Genomic DNA, 18,096 nt, shown 5'->3' with positions numbered 1-18,096 from the left:
AAAATTTTTATTATTAGATTTCTATGCTAATCAATAACGTAGTTTTGGTTGGGGCGTTTTTGCATGTTTGGTGGAAGCGGGGTCGTAATCAAAAGATCGGATGCTGCAGCCTGCTGTTTCCCAATAGCGCTCTGTTCTTGGTTGCTGCTCAATCATTGACTGGCTGCTAATGGTGACGTCACCAGCTTTTCTTTTTTATTCATTGTAAATCGGTGTTCACATTGATGAATCTCGTGTGTACATGTGTCGTGGCCTATTATATACTGGTTTTTGTCATATCTTTGTCAGTTTGTAGCGAGTTTAACATGACGGGAACTACCAGACCGCAATGTAGTGCTTATGATTGCAATTAAAAAAAATGTATAAATAGAAAAGTTATTTCTAAACGCATTCACAGTGAAGCTAATGAGACTCTTACAAAAAAAGGTTTCCATGAATTTCATTGACCTAAATTTACTTCACCGATATATAAAATTGTTTCAAATGCCTGAATGTAACTCATTATGCTGTTATATGACAAGTCTTTAAGTGTGTTTCGTTTGGCTTAAGCAATGTCAGCATGTACCACATAGACCTTTTCCGAGTAACCACCGCCATATTTTTCGGCAATCAAAAAAATGTTGCCAACCGTACAGTAACTCGGAAAGGGTCTATTGTTACTGATATACAGACTATATACCCCGACTGGAAAAATGGCAATTTTCTACAAGAAATCGTTTGTGCAATTGACACTGTTTATGTCAATTTATTGTTATTTATCAATTATTTATTTATTAGTATTTATTTATTGTTACAAAGAAATCATTTGTGCAAAGACACAAATTTTGGTTAGATGACATGCACTGAAGCTTCAACTCTTTGTTTATTTATTTAAGATAAAGTTGTTTAAAACCAGCTTACCTGATATGGTTATTATAAATACCGTGATTGTGTGAAAGTTTTGCGGGTAAGTGGATGAGCTGCTTACGTTTGTCACGGTTTCCCCTATAGCAGCTGTGGTTCCCAAACGGTAAACCCTGGCCTGCATGGTTGCACGAATTCGTTCAGAGTTGTGGAGGTCTACTTGCAGCGGTGGGATTTAAATATTTTAACATCCGGTTCGTTCACTAGCAGCCTGCCATATTGACCCGGGGCCAATATATATACAGATACGCGATTATCCGTTATATATCAAGTTGACCCTCGGCACACCGCGCAGCCTCGCTAGGTACAGTACTCTACACGCTATACCTGTATATCACAACTAAAAAATCAAATCGATTGTCAAGAATAACGAACGCTTTCTTCTGTGACAATAGCAAATGTACTTTCAACAATCGATTTCTTTCCAATGATGATTGGATCCGTTTTATACGAGGTTATATGCGAGTTCTACTGTATTGTCACTGCACAATGCGTTGTAAACATGCGTGCTTGTAAGTTGTAACGTTATTATAATTATTAGGGCTATTAATAGCCTATTATTAGCCGCAGGAATACAGCGCTCCAAGTAAAACATAGGCCTATAAATACGCTTGTTAACAACCGGTTCGCGGAGGTCATCAAAATTCCAACAACCAGTTCGCACGAACCGGATGAATCCCACCGTTGTCTACTTGTAGTATAGTGTGTTGGCAGCTATTGCATATATGCTGTAAACTTTAGATGCAGAAGATTATTGTGTACCACATTTCTTTGCACTTGCAGAGGCTTAACTTATCTTATGTTAACTTATTTTATGTTAACTTAATTTACCTGTTGAATTATCTGACTATATTGTTGCGTGCGGTTAGAATACTCTAACCTCTTGTCAGCCGAAAGGTTTTAATATTACAACAGAAATAGTTTACAAGAAAAGGTTTTTATTGTAGGTGCTGTACACTTTCTCAATATTACGCATAATAAGAACATAGCATAATACCACTTTTTATAAGATGTCTATTGAGCTGCAATCACCATGACTAGCATAGAAAGCTCATTTGTTCGTTGCGGTGATTTTCTCTATCTGCCTCTACTCGCAGGTAGAAGTGCGAGCGAAAAAATTAACCCTGCTTGTTCAGACGTTGATGAATCTCATGCGTACACCTGCTACACTTTCCACTGTGACAGATGGCCTGTGAGCAATCTACACTAAATTACCAGAGAGATACCAGTACCAACCTATACCAGTTTACACATTGCCCAACAGTAAAAATTTATAACCGAGTAGGCTACAAACCCAACACAACAGCATATAGCTGTAGGCCTACTGGCCTAACAGAGATAAGTGAGCAGCTTCCAGCAACAAATTCATTTCAGCCTATGTAAGAAACCATTCTTTTCGCTCCCTATAGGCAAAGGCAAAAAATAAACAATACAAAAAATAAATGCCTGTCGTTTATTACGTCACAAACAAGTTAATCTCACGTTACCAATAGCAGGTGCTTCACCAGCCACCAGCAATCAACAGCCTGCTTTTTATTACGTCACCAAGATTACCCTAATGTAAAAGCACCTACCAAGAGCAGCCTGTCAACTATTGAGCACAAACCAATAACCATGTATTATTTGAAAATAAATTGCCCTTCTTTCCATTACACCCTGCCTCTCTGAATAATAATAATTAGCCAGCGAGTTCGTGACGTCACGGATAAGGGCGCTGATGAAAAACAGCAAGCTGCAATTAGTAACGTCACAAAGAAATTTTAGCATGTGATCAGGTGGAACTGCTATTGATTTCGTGCTTGCTGGTTAGCCCAGAGTTGGCCTATTTACGTAAAACGATCCCTAGTTAAATTGCCACAAGATGCCATAGATATGCTATAAAACAGTGTTACTTTTGGTGTTTTGGTTGCGACCCCGTCTAACTGGCGTGAGGCTTTAGAGGCCATTGATTCGTAAATCCATGCTGTAATTCGACACGCCACAGTAACGTAAGTTTCGAGCTAGTTGGCAGTGGTTTGTGAATTCATGACCAACAGGTGGTGAATTTTTTGAGCCACCTACACGGACCGCGGGAGTATGGTACTTCGCGAAGTATAGGCCTATAGGCCTACGAACCGTGGTGGTCAAAGTAAGCAAGCTCAATGACCACACGCTTGAGGGTACAGTAGCCCAATAGATTTATAATCATTTATCTATTTTGATGGAAACAGGTTATAGGCCTAGGCTAGTCACGAAACTCTTATCAAGTGGATGGTACCATGACCCGTAACTATACATAAGTTACTTAGGCTAAGTAGAAGTATTGGGATCTAGTATAGGGTTGCGATACGTCAGGATTTTCCCTGACATGTCAAGGAATTTAGTGTTCAAATCTGCGTCAGGGAGAAATGCTAAAATGTGCTTAAAAGTCCGGAATTTTTTAAAATTGTAATTTAGTCCAAGTTTTTCTAGGGTGCCACCTTTTCTAGGTTGCCCAACTCTTTCTAACTTTTTTCTGTATTACAATGCAACATTTCTTGGCTGTTTTTGTATTATTTGGTGTTTATCCTTCTTTCACAAAAAGCAATGGCGGCAATGTACTGTGGTAATATTCTAAAGTTAGTCAATGCAACTGAGGTAAATTTGTCAGGGATTGCGCATTATCAAATATGGTAACCCTAGTCTAGTATACAAGTGCACAGCCACAGGATGGCTTTGTGTATATACTAGACAGTCTCATCTCAAATTTTGACGTTATCTACATTGTTGTGCATTTCTGCTCTAGACCCAAATTTTTTCTATACATAGGCTATTTTGCCCAAACTTCAACAGAAGGCCAAGTTACTATTCATGTTTTAAAGTAAAACTTAGTGCAACAGACTTATTTGTAATAACGATTCATTTTGCCTTTGAACTTTCTAAATGCGGTTGGGCACTCTACTTCAGTTCTGCTTTGTTGTCGAATAACCTTCAATGCACCGGCAGCAGACATAACTCATAGGTCTAGTGGAAATTGTGGTACATGCATTAGCGAGGCTCATCAATGTGTACATTAAGCTATTTCATCTTTGCGTCGATTTATAATAAGTATACAGTTAAGTAAATTAGCGTATTTGATCACCAAGTGATAAAAAAAACAAAAAAGGGAAGGTTCATTCTCGCCATTTTAGTTCAATTATTTTAGAAAATATGGTTTACTTTGTCAATATATTTCAACAGTTTAAACTGTAAACAACACAGCATCACAACTGTAACATGTACTGTTAGCTTTGTTTGAAGTGGTCCATTCACTCCATTGACATTTTTCCTTAAGTATTAGCTTAAACCAGAATGATAAACAATCTGTCTGCACTTGAAAATTGGTCAGCTACTTTGTAAAGTATGTTCATTGTATTATAGCAATATGTTTGAAGGCTGTGATGTACAAATGGTTATAATCTATAAGGTGCCATGAAAAGATAATACAATAAAAAAAACACTTGAAACAAAAAAACTGGGCTTATTACATATAGGGTTTTTTTTACAATCAATGTCCAATCCCAAAATATTTGCTGTCCGCTGTGGATACACTGCGAATTTTGCCATCCACTCATATTACAAAACAAATCCAATTCATCCACTCACTTTGCAAGCTTAAATCGTAGTATGATCCTCAATACCACTTCATCATGATTTATATAAAACTTCATGTCTCTGTGTGAACTTTTTTTAGTCTGCTATTCATAATCATAACTAACTATGTTTTTTTAAATCTCTGGTGAGGCAAGTTTGCATGTTATGACAACATCCTCAGTGGCATCATAAAGGAAACCATTTCTTGTTCATTATGCATGAAAAAATAAAAAATTTTATATCAGTAGTTTAATATTTTTTGTTATATTTGAACAAATGTTATGTGTATTTGCCTAGATAAATTATATGATTTTGAACTTACTTGGTCCGATGATGATTTCAGTTTGGTCAGTAACTAGATGCTAGATTTTATGATTTATCTATGCTAGATAAATCATAAAATGTACCTGTAGTATCCATATAATTGATTGTAATTGCAAAAAGTATTGTCGGAATGTGTGATCTTAGAAAAACATGGCAGATTCCTCACATGGAAGCACAACACCCGATGTTTACAAAGTTAAAGAAGGTCTTTTATTAAAAACGTTTTTGGACAAATCTCGTAGTGATAAAGCCAAGGTTTTACGCTTGCAGCAGGTTAGTTCATTTTATGTAGATACATAGATGCAATATATATTTTCACACCATAACATGTTATAATAAATGCATTATAATTTGCATTTACTGAGCCAAGAAAGCTGCCCCAACAACTTCCAATGATTTTAATATGCTTTAATGTCATTTTTTAGTTGAAAAACTTTGAAGAACGGCAAGATCTTGTTATCGATAACACTTTGCTACACATCAAAAAACAAGAAAATATAAATAGGCATGTGGTTTTCTCCTCATCCAGTCTGATTCAAGATGCCATTAAGGAAGGGAATAAATATGAAGGTATGTGTATGCCCTGTATGAAATAAATAAACATTTAGCGGTAAGTACCTCTGAGGTTATTTTCATAACAACACAATAGTTATTTTATTGTTTGGAGTTAATTTTTTTGCTTTTAAGTACGTACATGCACAAACACTGTTTTTAATATACCATTACTCCATTTTTGTTAATCCGATTGAACCTTTGCTGATAGGTATACTGTAATGTGTTTTCTAATTTAAGTATTGTGTTATTGGTATAATTTGTGAAAATGCTGTTTTAATATCATAGAAATCAATGTTCCAGATTTGATGTTTCCTAGTTAGAGATTGTACTGTATTAGTTCACAAAATTTTAGATCATTTAAAATTTTATTTTACTAGTAGCACATTTTCTTGATATGGCTGTTTTTGAGAAATTGTTATTTTTTCAGTTTTGGAATGCCTATCTTCAGGAGTTCCCGTAAACTTCAAAAATGTCCATGGTGAGGGAATGCCCCTCCTACATCAAGCTTGTGTGTACGATGATTACATCATTGCTCAAGCATTAATCAAGAAAGGTAGTAAAGTTTTTTTGTTTAAGTGTTATTTTCTGTCTTTAAGCTTCTACAATCACAATCATGCATGGGCATGGCTGTTGGAAAAAAGTGTAGAGCCATTATCTGCTAATGAAGAGATACAATCAAAACTAATGTTTTGATGTAATCAAAAGTTTGTTTTGATTACCATAGATGCTTCAGTGGATATAAAAGATGATTATGGGTCTACTCCTCTGCATATTTGCTGCTTATGGGATTCCATGAAGTGTGCACAACTCTTACTAGCGGTTTGTGATGATCAGCAAAAGTATTAACTGGTAGTTCAAGTTATTTTTCCTGCGCTTACTTACATATTCTACCTTTTCAGAACCATGCTAATGCAAATATTTTGGACACGGATTCGAATTTTGCCATTGATGTTGCTCCTGAAAACAGCCATATGAAATCCATGATGAGAAAACATATGCAACAGAAATTAAAAATTAATGATGGTTAGTTAATATTAATTTTAATCATAAAATAGTTTCAACTGATTACATTATTTATATTTGTTTTAATTTTGCTTGTAGATCAGTTGCATAGTTTGCGAAACAAGACTCAAAAAGCAATGGTACAAGATATTAGAAAAGTTTTGGAAGAAGGAAAGTCTGTTGATACACCAAGTACTGAAGGCATATCGCTGGTATGTTACTAAGAAGTTAAGCAGAATTCTTGCCATTTTCTTGTTTTTCTTAGTTGTTAGACAAGAAATCGCTAACCTACAGCGTACCAAACAAATTTGTGCGAAAGTTATCATTACAATGCGTTCCATTATACTGCCAATTTATGATGATTGATGATCAATGATCAAAAAAATTTGTAAATTTTAATCATGATTTTGATTCTTTTCAGATCAACACATTTTAAAAATTTTTCACATCATGTAACCCTTGTTAATTGTCAGGTAATATCACGGAACTTCTCATGATAAATATACCAACAGAATACTGAGTAAATAACTAACAAAAAGAAAGAATTTTTGTTTGCTTGGATTGATAATAATTAATTATTAGCTTATAATTATTATAGGTGATATTATTCAAGCCAAAAATCAGAAACATAACACAACCATATGCATTATGACATCACCGATCAGCCATTGTCCACAATACAAATCGAACAGGATATTTGGCAAATTAACACTTTGTCAAAACGAATGTAATTATAACTATATAAATACAATTTCAACCATAAAATTTTCCTAAAATACTCTTCTTTGACCATGGTCTGAGAACACTCTTTTCTTTGTTTGATTAGTAGACTGCTGAGAATTTTATGATATTGCCACATTCAATAAAGAATGGAATAAATCCTATAAATTGTCAATACTCAATAAAGTTTAGATCCAAAAAAGGTAATATTTAAGAAATTCAGAATCTACCAGGATTTAAAATGAAACTTAATCCAACACCTCACAGCCAAACTAAATAGCTTTTCCATGATGTGATTTTTATGTTGTATGAGGTAGAAACCCGCATGGCCAAAAGCAACTGTTAATTACAGTATATCTATGTCCTGGTATAACTAGTACTTGTGTGGATATTTGTAGCTTGGTAGAATATTTTTAGGTTCAATTTAAATTTTATTTATTCAGTTGCACATTGCTGTTACCAACGGATATGTTACTGCTGCTAGAATGCTGCTTGAAAACAGTGCAAATGTAAACGCTGCTAACAACCAACTGTGGACTCCATTGCATTGTGCTGCAAAATATCGCCAGGTTAACCTCTTAAGTCCTTTGTTTCTATTCTTTTGTATTTTGTCCACTGTATATTGACATAAAGTGGCACACAGTGTGTGGAGCATTTACTTTTTTTGTGTGTTCTCAGCCTTAGAAGTGAAATATATTATTTTGGGTTTGCAGGCGACAATGGTACGCTTGTTACTTTCACATTATGCCAATCCTCATGCCAAAACTGTTAGCAGCTTGACTCCACGAGAACTTGCCAAAGATGCCGAAATAATAAAAATGTTGCTGAATGCTGAAGAGACATTTTTAGGTAAACTGTAAAATATTTATCAGGTTTTAACCATTAAAGTTAATACACCTGTTTTTATTTTGGAAGTCGTACTATCGGTCAGTGTTTTTAGTAACTTAACAATTTCCTTATTAAGATTTGCCAAAGCAGAGAACCCCAGCAAAACCGAAAAGGTTTTCAGCAAGTTTACTCGATCAATGCGATAACGAAGAAGAAATATCTCTTGTTAGAACAAGAGTGATGTAAGTTGCTGGAGGCTTAACACGTTTTGGCAACGGTGATGTCATGTATCTTTTTTTGTAACAGTTTATGGACTGTACATTAGTATGTTATATTATAGAAAATTGCAACGTTTGTCTGTTCTGGCATCGGTGTTGCTTTATACTTTGGCAATATGATATGATTAAAAAGAGGAAACACTTTGAGGTGTCAAATTTGTGGTGATATTTAATATCATTTTGCAGCAAAATAAAATGAACCTCAATTTTTAAGTTTTAGAAATTATTCTTGTTGCATAAATATCCAAAATTTTACAGCATGACCAATTGTCCATTTTGCCATAACGCCAACAGTGAGAACCCATTATGAATGGTTATATTTATTAAATATATTTGCTTTACTTGTGACTCACATAGGCATGGCTATTGTGTTCACAGAAGCTCAATTAAAATAAGCAAACGAGACATTTCAAAAGAAAAGGAGCTTGTTCGGGGCTTAGCAGATGAACTGAAGCAGGAATTAAAAGCAGAAATGTGTTTTGAACCACCTGATTCGAAGACAAGGTTTTTTTAATATCAATTGATATCGTGTTAAATATTAACTTGTATAACTTTTATAAGTTAATCTGCAACTATCAGAAAGATCTGAATTATTGCAGTGTTCATTAACTGTCTGCTTGGCGTGATGACTAGTACAGTAATTATATATTAATAAGTATGAGTTCTACTTGTTCGTTCTAAAGCCTTCAGTCGATTCCAACATGGCATCAGCTTGCTCCTCCACCTATTCCTCCGAGAGATGATCCTCCTGAAATCCAATCACCGGTTGCTACTCTACAAAAGAAGAAGAAAAAACAACCTCCTCGGGTAAGATCTTTTAATTAATTCTCCTGACCACAGTGTATTTAATGTCATTTAATTGTGTCTCACTACATTATTTATTCATCTTTGATGTGTCACATTAGCAAATATTATCAAGGTTATTTGCATTACCACGTTGGTTAGTGCTGCTACTCTGTATTTGTGTAATCTCCAGTTGCTTTGTATAAAATGACCCAGGACATGTATTTGTGGATAAGTATAGTAGGGATATTCCACATGTCTGTTTCCTGGTGATGCTAAAAAGCAAAATTCTCTGAATACTGCATAACCTGAACTAACATGTTGCTGTCTTAATACACTGAACGCAGACCGTTTGCATGATGTGCTACAACTAAATAAGTGTTTTATGAATATGATATCTCTTTTTATTTTATGTGTTGTTTGCATGTGCATTTATATTCCTTTTGAACTTTTTATTTTTATTTTGTTTTATATTTGTATTCAAGACTAACCACGTGCATGATGAAAGGTTGCTCAAAGCTGTTATAACAATACAAAGAGGTAATTGGTGGCTCTTCACTTTCAAAATTCATAAATAAAGCAAAAACTACTGCAATTTTAGTTCAGTATTGTTGCAACAACATCTTGAAATGACAACACAATATTTGTACTGTAAGCATAACTTGGTGACGTCATTTTTTCTAACTATGCCATGAAATTATTTTAAAGTTGGCTTTTGTTTATTTCCTTTGAAAACACTCTTTACTTCGAGAAGAATTTGTAGATGGTTATAGAATTTAAAAATTTTGGCATTTGGTCTCAAATTCATTTAAGTGTACTGGAGAACTTTAGAGCTTTTCTATTCCACAGATGGTTATCACCTATTTAACCCATTAATACATGTTTTTATTCAATTGAATTATTGCATTGTACTTGTGCTCATTCATTAAAGTTAGACAAACAATGGACAAAGTTTTTGCAAATGTTTAGGTTTTGTTGTTAACTGCTTATTCCACTGTTGGTTGATTGGTTGCAAGAGCAGTAATGATTTCTTGCAAAACAACTATGCACTTTTATATTCCATAAAGTTTGAGTTAGTCACACAATTCTTCATTTATTTGCCAATGTTAAAATTGAGGTTCATTTATTTACTGTTATCTCAAATTTATATCACTTACAATGAAGTGTTCCAGTTCAACACGGCTTTATTGCAAATCCTTGACACATTTTCTTGAGTGTTGTTGCAATTTCTGTGAAGCTTTTAAACCAGTATAAATTTTTTAACTAGTGCAACACAATTTTGTTTGCAATCTTACAACTTTTATTGCAAGTCAAGGATTTGTCAAGGTCAAGGTAAACGCAAGTTTTTTTTAGCATTTTTTTTTTCTTTGCAGCGTTACGTTGCCACTTATCATCCAAGAGAGTGACGTCACCGCTGGCTGCTGCCCTTAAGGCCATCGAAGATTACGGAAATTCCTTCTTTGACCAGGTATAGTGCTCGCGCAAAACTGAATGTTTTAGTGTCATATGGAGATCTGTTTCCACTTCCATAAAAATCTGTGAAGTTTGAACACGCCTTTGTTGGATATTATTTTGCCGAGTACTTCATATGATTTTTAAATCCCGTAGATGGTTATTCAAAACGCCGAAGATATAGCGCGCGAAAGTGACCATCAGAGGACGCTGCGGAGCCAATATCGCAATAGCTGGAGTGTTGATTTCAGACCAACGTCCGGGAAAACTGCGCAAGGAAGGCCTCTGTCAACGGGGACTATACCAGTATGTTGCATTGCGATTTAGTAAGATGTAGTTAATAGTTGTTAACCTTTTTAAGTTGTTACGCTTCTCTAGTCAGATTTGTTACCATATTTGCGTAGGCCAGGTTAAGTAGGAAAAAGAGGTATTAATTATATTTACCACAATCTATCTATTTGAACGTTTAACATGCCACTTACACTAACAAAAGAGAGCTTTTTTTCTGTTTCGGTTATAATTCTCACGGGGTGTTATTTTTAAGCCAGTTGTTCGGACAAGACCATCACGTTCGACAGTAGCTTGATGCCAAGCCGAAATTAAAATAGCTGTATAAGCAAATGACACTGGTCGAAGAGGAAACACGTGACGGCATCGTGACTTCTCGCATTTAATTGTGTTTTGAAAACAGTTGAACAGTCAAAGCTTGCATGATATTCTCTGCATTGTTTTCTGTTTGAAAACTGAAGTTGTGCAACGTTGCAACGCATGACAGCTCAACAGCAGCTGGTCTTATTGCAAATGATAATTTTCAGATCAGAATATCAGCAGGGTTTAGTAAGGCAAGTATATAAGAAAAAAAGAAAACTTTCAATTGAATTTGACATCACTGGTGTAGTGTAGGTGGTGTACATTTCTTTGGTATAAAGCAATAATTTATAGCAAGAGTTTCGAAATGGAATTGTGTGTTTGTCGAAAGTTGAAAACTTCATTACGCAAGAAAGTTATTGCATTGGACGCTGAAATGCACGTCACTGGTCGGTAATATGTTCCCAAAATAGAAATCGATATTAATAACGGCAATCGTGACGACGCTGCATCTGATACAGTTGCAGACGTGATGCAGTGGAATTGAATAAGATTAATTTTAGTCGAATCTAATATGACGTGGCCTCACTGCACAATATATCGATATTTATGTTTTTTCGAACAAGCATATGCGCAAACGCCAATTCCCAACCTCGTATCCAGTTTCTGCCAGATAAGGCCCTTAGGCAAATTCAATAAGCGCCTAATGATGCGTAGTGGCAGGTCCCTGTACAAATTCGATAATAGCAGGCCTGTTTTAACGGAACCCGGGCGCTAATTTAAGGTTATGTTGCGGAAACCCAGATTTGATCACCGCAGTGCCAAGACTGCGATAGAGTTACTAGATTAAGGTGCCGAAATCTCTCCTAAGCTTGTTTCGTTTTTTCAGCGGCTGATTTGTTTTTTGTTGATTGCTAACAGATTATGTCTCGCGAGCGTAACTTATTAATATATCGCTTACGACTAATCGTCGGTTCCTAGGTTAGGAGAATTGAATTTCAGTAACAAAGTTGTGCAACGGTTTGGAACGGAAGCGCAAATACGACTACGGTCCGGTAACCATGACGACGTTACAATAAAATTAGTCAGATCAAGGGAGTTTTGGATGACTTGTGTCGTTACGACAGTCTTATTACGGGTCGTTTATGCCAAAACGTCTTGATCTTTTCCGTATGAATAATAATGGGTTGGACACGATGCTCTGTACTTCTTAAAACCCCTCACAGCTTGACTTTTTCATTAAAGAAGGTTCCAGAAACGCCGCCAAATGTACATTGACAAATCTGGATTTCCCAAACGCGTGGTATTATTTGCATAATGAATGTGTGGCTTTCATGAATCGAGCCCAGCGATGTTGTTATTATCGTAGTCTTGCCAGCGACATGCTTTGGCAAATAAAATTACATGTCGAGCCGTGACGGACGTCATCCGTATGTTCCAAATCATGAAAAAGACTTTTTTCTTTAGAGACAACTAAGCCAGCGTAGACCGACTTGCATATGCTGCAGAGATGCCAGATAGGAATGATAATGCTCATTTCAGCTCAAACGACCGAGCAAGTTGTTTTTACAAGTAGCCATTGCAGCGAGAGACATTCTGAGGAAATGGCGATAGCGGTGTCGGAATTTGATACATTTCTCTTATTGAAATAATTCGTTCTCGTATTACAGCGGTGCTATTTTGTCGAGTCGAACGAAATTATTCGATCTTGATTCACAACAATTGTCGTCCGGAGACCGCCCCCGCGTTTTCGTAATGCCACCGTACGAAATCGAATATGGAAGCGCGAGCTTCGTAAACAATATTCAGTTCGTCGAAGTAGCGGTCAGGTTATCGTGATTTCTGTGAAACACGCTCGTGGACAGCTTTTTTCATTACACGTTACATTACATGAATATGCCTTTTTGTCAATGGCTTTAAGTGACCGATGCTGAAATAGCTTGCGATAAGGTCGATATTTTACTTATTGAATGAACCCAGAATATAGACAGTCGTGTAAGTAATTTAATATCTTCAGGCAGCTACATTATTTTGTTCGGCTCAACATTGCGTAACTAGAAATTAATATCTTAAAAAGGCACGTGATTGGATTCGCAAACACGAAGCCCTATCACGTATATTTCTTTTGTGCAAAAAGAAATGACAACACGTTCGTTGGTTGTTTTTGACAATATCCAGCATTTCGTAGGCGAAAAAAATGGAGAGGTATAACGTCTAGACGACCCTAATCAGTGATTTGATACGGGTTTACTGTACTCAGACTCTACATGATGTATAGCGACTGTTGGGAGTGAGCATTCTTAGGCGTATTTTGCCGTGGGAATACGAGTGAGAAACAGCGTCAAAAATGAGCATAGGTCCGATTTCCTTGCTTTCTTGGAAAAAGTTTTAAGTGTGGTACGCGCTTTCATTTATAGATTTTAGACCAGGGCATGACGCAAGAAACTGAACTTTGTGATTACCGCACTTGTTTATGCTTTTGTGCGACTATTACAGTCTGTGTCTGTTGGCGACCTGTTTTTGGTAATCGTCTATTAATCAGACATCCGTAAAATACAGCATTGTCTCCTGCTACTGACAAATTTGGGCAGTAGCAGTTAACAAACTCGTAAACAACTATGCAGTTAAATTCAGGTGGTTATTTCAGCCTAAGCTAAGGTTACGTTAGTACGTTGAAGAGATCTCTTGCTCCAATAGCTGCGTCTTGCAGGTTTTCAATTATTTATGTCGACTTTCGTCGTATGTTTTGAACAGATAAGTCCAATGGCAATTGTTCTGCGAACGATTCGTAGGATGTCGGGTTGCAATAATTTTACGCAAAGTGCAGAATTTTCAGTTTAAATTTTGATTTGTTCAGTGTTGCAGGAAATAAGTTACTTTAGTCTTCATCCAAAGCTATCAAGTTTACACATCCGATCACATAAACCAGTGCAATTGTAATATTGCACTTCACACCCCATCCGAGTTTAGTCAACCGATCAACGCTAGTTGATATTTTTCGTCTCTGGATTTCTTGTTCAAATAAGTTCTATGATGCAGATGGCTCATTCCGCCGACCCGAACGCAATCTGGTTACCACAGAGTTCCATTCAAAACACATACAGTCACATTCCTCCCGACCCAATGCCCGATTATTGGAATACCCTGCCCCGAAATATTGGCAGCAACCGGAGACACAAATCTTTGAAAGTTCGAAACAGTGGATCAACGGATAGCGGAGTTTCCTTCGATTCCAATTCGAAGAACTACCTTGAGTTGGTTGGGACTGTAAAAAGGAGTTTAAGCATATCAGGTAACGCTCTTTATCATTTGTAGCCATTAGGAAATTTGCGTTGTGCTACCGTGTGGTTTAAATAGATTAAAATGCGTATCACTTTACGATTAAAGTGCTCTACGGGAATACTGTGATTATGATTAAAAACTGTAAAGTGCCAACATCTAGTATAAGCCACTTCTACCAACTTAAGCTGGACGTGCAGTTTCATTACACAGGAATTAATGTTATCTTGTAATATTGTGGCTTTTCAGAACAAGGTGGACTGCCGCCACCGCACCCGCAAGCCTCCCTACTTCGCAAGCAGTCAATCTCAAGTATTCGGCCTCCCAGTCAACCGACTTATCGAATGCCGCCGCTCACACCTACCGTTGCAACATTGATCAATACAGCTACAGTTACTGAAGAACAGCCTTCGACTGATTACTTAACACCAGGTGATTATCCCAGTGCACAGTTGCTACTAGTTTGTGTCGCACCTGTCCAAACTATCGAGCTAGTAAAATATTGCAAATAAACCTCGTATCGTTTGTTTGTGTACCGAGCTTTTGTATTATGTGATGGTTTTTGGGAAAATTCGCGAACGCAGCATATCCTGTAACAAGATACTTTCCCGTGTGATTTGACCTTTGCTCGTGGGATACCGTGATATGATAAGTCTCATTATTGCGTGAAATGGCATTGACGCTCGAATGTTAATTCTTACGCAGTAACTTCGACACCACCGTCAAACTTTCACCTTTACAGCAACGCGACATTGCCTATAAATTATCATTCCAGCAAGCAAAGAGATCACAGGTAAGCAGCATATATTTCGTTGCAGGAAATTCCTAGCGCTTTTTTCCATAAACTTTGCTTTGTTATTTTTAGGTATGGGACATTGCTGTCAAACAGAGGTACTATACTTCGCGACTCCAGATTGAAAACTTTAAGTCAAACAAGCGGTCACTCTGCTAACAGGTAATGAAAACCGAAATTAAGTCTGTTTTTAAAGGGAGTTGACACGTTTTGATGTTTTGTTGGAACTTTCGCTAACCTTATCGCTGCCCCTGATAATAAAAATCGTTTATGAGGAGTTTTTGACAAAGATCAGAGAGATAAGAACCTGGCTAACTCCTGATAAGACAATAAAACCTCTTCTTTTAATAGCAGAGTGTTTATAGTTGTAGCTTCCGTTCCTGTACTTTTAAATCTGTCTTTTGATGAAATAAAACCGCGGTGAAGCCGGCCCTCACGCTGACGTCACCGTGCTGTGGTTACCGCCGCCATGTAGAATGACTAATTGAAACCGGGTGGGCCACACATCGACCGTAACAGGTTAACCCCGTTCGATTAATGGCACATCGTCCTGGGGCACGCGTGATTTACGAGCTTGTAATACTTTAAGACACGAAGATCGTTTGTTTGCTCGCTAGGGGTGCCAACTAGGAAATGAAAATCATTAAAACAGCTTTGATGGCCGTTCTTCACAACCCATGAGCTACTGTAATGGTTACAAAGTTGGTGTTTTTTAATCGCTATGAAAACATATCCGGTTTATACACTCCCGACACTTTCAAATGATGAGGTGAAAAAGCGAAGTGTGATTTGTGAGCCAGTTTGTTGTAGTTTATCACTCTTCATAGGCACATTTAATCAGCGCGGATACGTCACTCGCCTGAGCGCTTATTTAGACAAATGCTTCTGAATAAGTGCAGCGATTATTACTGTATTCGCAAAAACATGCGTTCCCACAGGAAAGCAATTTTGTCTTCTCAGTTACACCATACAACGTTAACTGGTAGTTAAATTACTGTTTCTGATTTTTCAGTTTGTTTAATTTTTTGCGACTACAGTTAGACACTACAATTAGAATTAGATATTAAAACTCAAATTAAAACTTTTGCAATACATTTAACTATATAAAGTTATGTTTCTTGCTGTTTACCGGAAGCGAATACAGTTTTCTGTAATTAATGCATTTCTGTCTTTGTTTAGGCACAGTTGGAACTGTGAGCAAGAGGAATCCAGCACCAACTTTGGATGCTCAATGTCCACAGCGCCTTCATGCTCTCTGGTTACTCCTCCTGCATCATTGGAATCAATGCAGTTTACTGATAACATCCAGTGTTCTATCGATAGTATTCCGAACTCTGCTAGTACTTCATCTATTCCATCTTCATCTGGAGGCAGACGAAACTCAAAGGGATCTGATGGAATGCCACCTCCTCCTCCGCCTCGTCGCGATCCAAGCACACGCCTGAGTGAATCTAGCGAAAATATCGTAAATTCCTCGTCACGAAAGGGATCCTTCGGTAGTTTCAATCCTCCGATCTCAAGGAGTATCCAACCCAACTTTTCCCTACCATTGAAAAAACCTTACGACAGGGACTCAAGTGTTGGCATGCCCACAGATAGTTCTCCAGAAGATGAGCTCCCTACCATCCCTCCTCCCCTGCCCCTATATACTCCGCAGGCTCTTACAGCAAAGAATTCTCATCCTGTTCTAGATGATATGGATCTTCCTGCTCCCCCACCTCCTGATGTTCTGCTATATAATACCTTGAAGAATATGGGGTCAATGCAACGGAGACGTCAGCAGCCCCAAATGGACGCGTATTTAGATTTGCCCCCACCACCTCCTACGCTATAGAGCCCGCTTTTTCTCCAAATGTTTGCTCAAAGTGCAATGCTTGTGTTTTATAATTGAGTGTTATTGGATTTCCCGCTTTTATTTAATTAATGAAAATTGCTACCTGATGAAAGTTTGGTGTTTTTTGTTCGTGGACGTGTCACGTGATGCCTGTGTTAATGTGAAAAATCTGAAAAAGAAATCGGCTCTCCAATATCGAAGGCATGTTGTTTTCGAATATGGCTACTCTATGCCAAACTGTGCACGGGGAAATTTTTTGACGCCAGCTCGAAATCGTAATTACTTAAAAAGTGTAATTTTGTTAGCGATCGTTTAGGCTGCCAGTAGTTTTCGCTCGTGTGTTTCCGCCGTGGTTAACAAATCCAAGCATTTTACTGGGGTTGTGAATAATAAAGAAGTAAATTGTACGTTTTACGCACTTTGAAAAGCCGCAATTATCAGATCGCGATGAGGGATATCAGATTTTGTAGAATTTACCTTTTCAACAAATAGTTGTTTATTCACCTTTATCTTTGTTAGAAACTTAGCATTATCATGTAGAGTATCTCTTAATTTCATGTAAATTGTGAAAACTATCCATATACAATCAGTTAGAAACATTTTAGGAATGACGTGTACTAGTTTTTAACCAGTAAGGAGTTCCGTTTAATTTCTGTGTGCACTGAGTGTCAAGCACGTTTTCACCGCTTACCTGCCTTTTCTTTCACTGCAATAAGTGCCGTACGTGTCGCAGTTTGATTTGAAATCGCGTTGCCATAATTTTGCTTTTTTGTTTTCTTTCTCCGTGCCTGACAATCAGTGCCTATTTCCGCTTCAAAGTTACGTACTTCCATGTCAATGCGTGTTTTAAATTTCTACCTTTGTACTATTGGACGTGTTTGATTGACAGACATGACGTTTTCATTTTAAATAGCTTCATATTAGTTTTAGTCGTAGTTTTTTAAATCATCTTGAGCAATCTTGTTTAATCGAATTATTGCGATTTCAGTTTTATACTAACGCGCAGTTACGTCAGATTTAACAAATTCCGTTCTTGTTTGTAAAACAATCTTGTTTTTGTAATTCTTGAAATGACTAAATTGGACGGTTTTCATGTCTGAATTATTTTTCTTTGCCATTTAAATTTAGTCAACTGTTGTAATAAACGTGGCTTTTAAAAAGTACTT

At 36.9% G+C, this 18,096-nt stretch overlaps 1 protein-coding gene across 1 annotated transcript; it reads left to right on the top strand.

Moving 5' to 3' along the window:
• The first annotated feature begins 4,810 nt into the window (after positions 1-4,810).
• On the top strand, positions 4,811-18,093 carry LOC143448892 (uncharacterized). The gene is made up of 19 exons (XM_076948822.1): positions 4,811-5,091; positions 5,244-5,388; positions 5,801-5,926; positions 6,098-6,192; positions 6,273-6,396; positions 6,475-6,587; positions 7,539-7,664; positions 7,809-7,944; positions 8,060-8,165; positions 8,580-8,705; positions 8,885-9,008; positions 9,470-9,524; positions 10,358-10,452; positions 10,593-10,742; positions 14,064-14,316; positions 14,553-14,735; positions 15,009-15,096; positions 15,169-15,258; positions 16,276-18,093. The coding sequence occupies exons 1-19, from the start codon at positions 4,969-4,971 to the stop codon at positions 16,928-16,930; spliced, it is 2,913 nt and encodes a 970-aa protein (XP_076804937.1). The 5' UTR covers positions 4,811-4,968; the 3' UTR covers positions 16,931-18,093.
• The last annotated feature ends 3 nt before the right edge of the window (positions 18,094-18,096 follow it).

The sequence above is a fragment of the Clavelina lepadiformis genome, chromosome 3, assembly GCF_947623445.1.
Source record: "Clavelina lepadiformis chromosome 3, kaClaLepa1.1, whole genome shotgun sequence".
Lineage (NCBI taxonomy): Eukaryota > Metazoa > Chordata > Ascidiacea > Aplousobranchia > Clavelinidae > Clavelina > Clavelina lepadiformis.
Note: the sequence above shows the minus strand (reverse complement) of the source record. Positions and strands in the feature narration are given on the sequence as shown.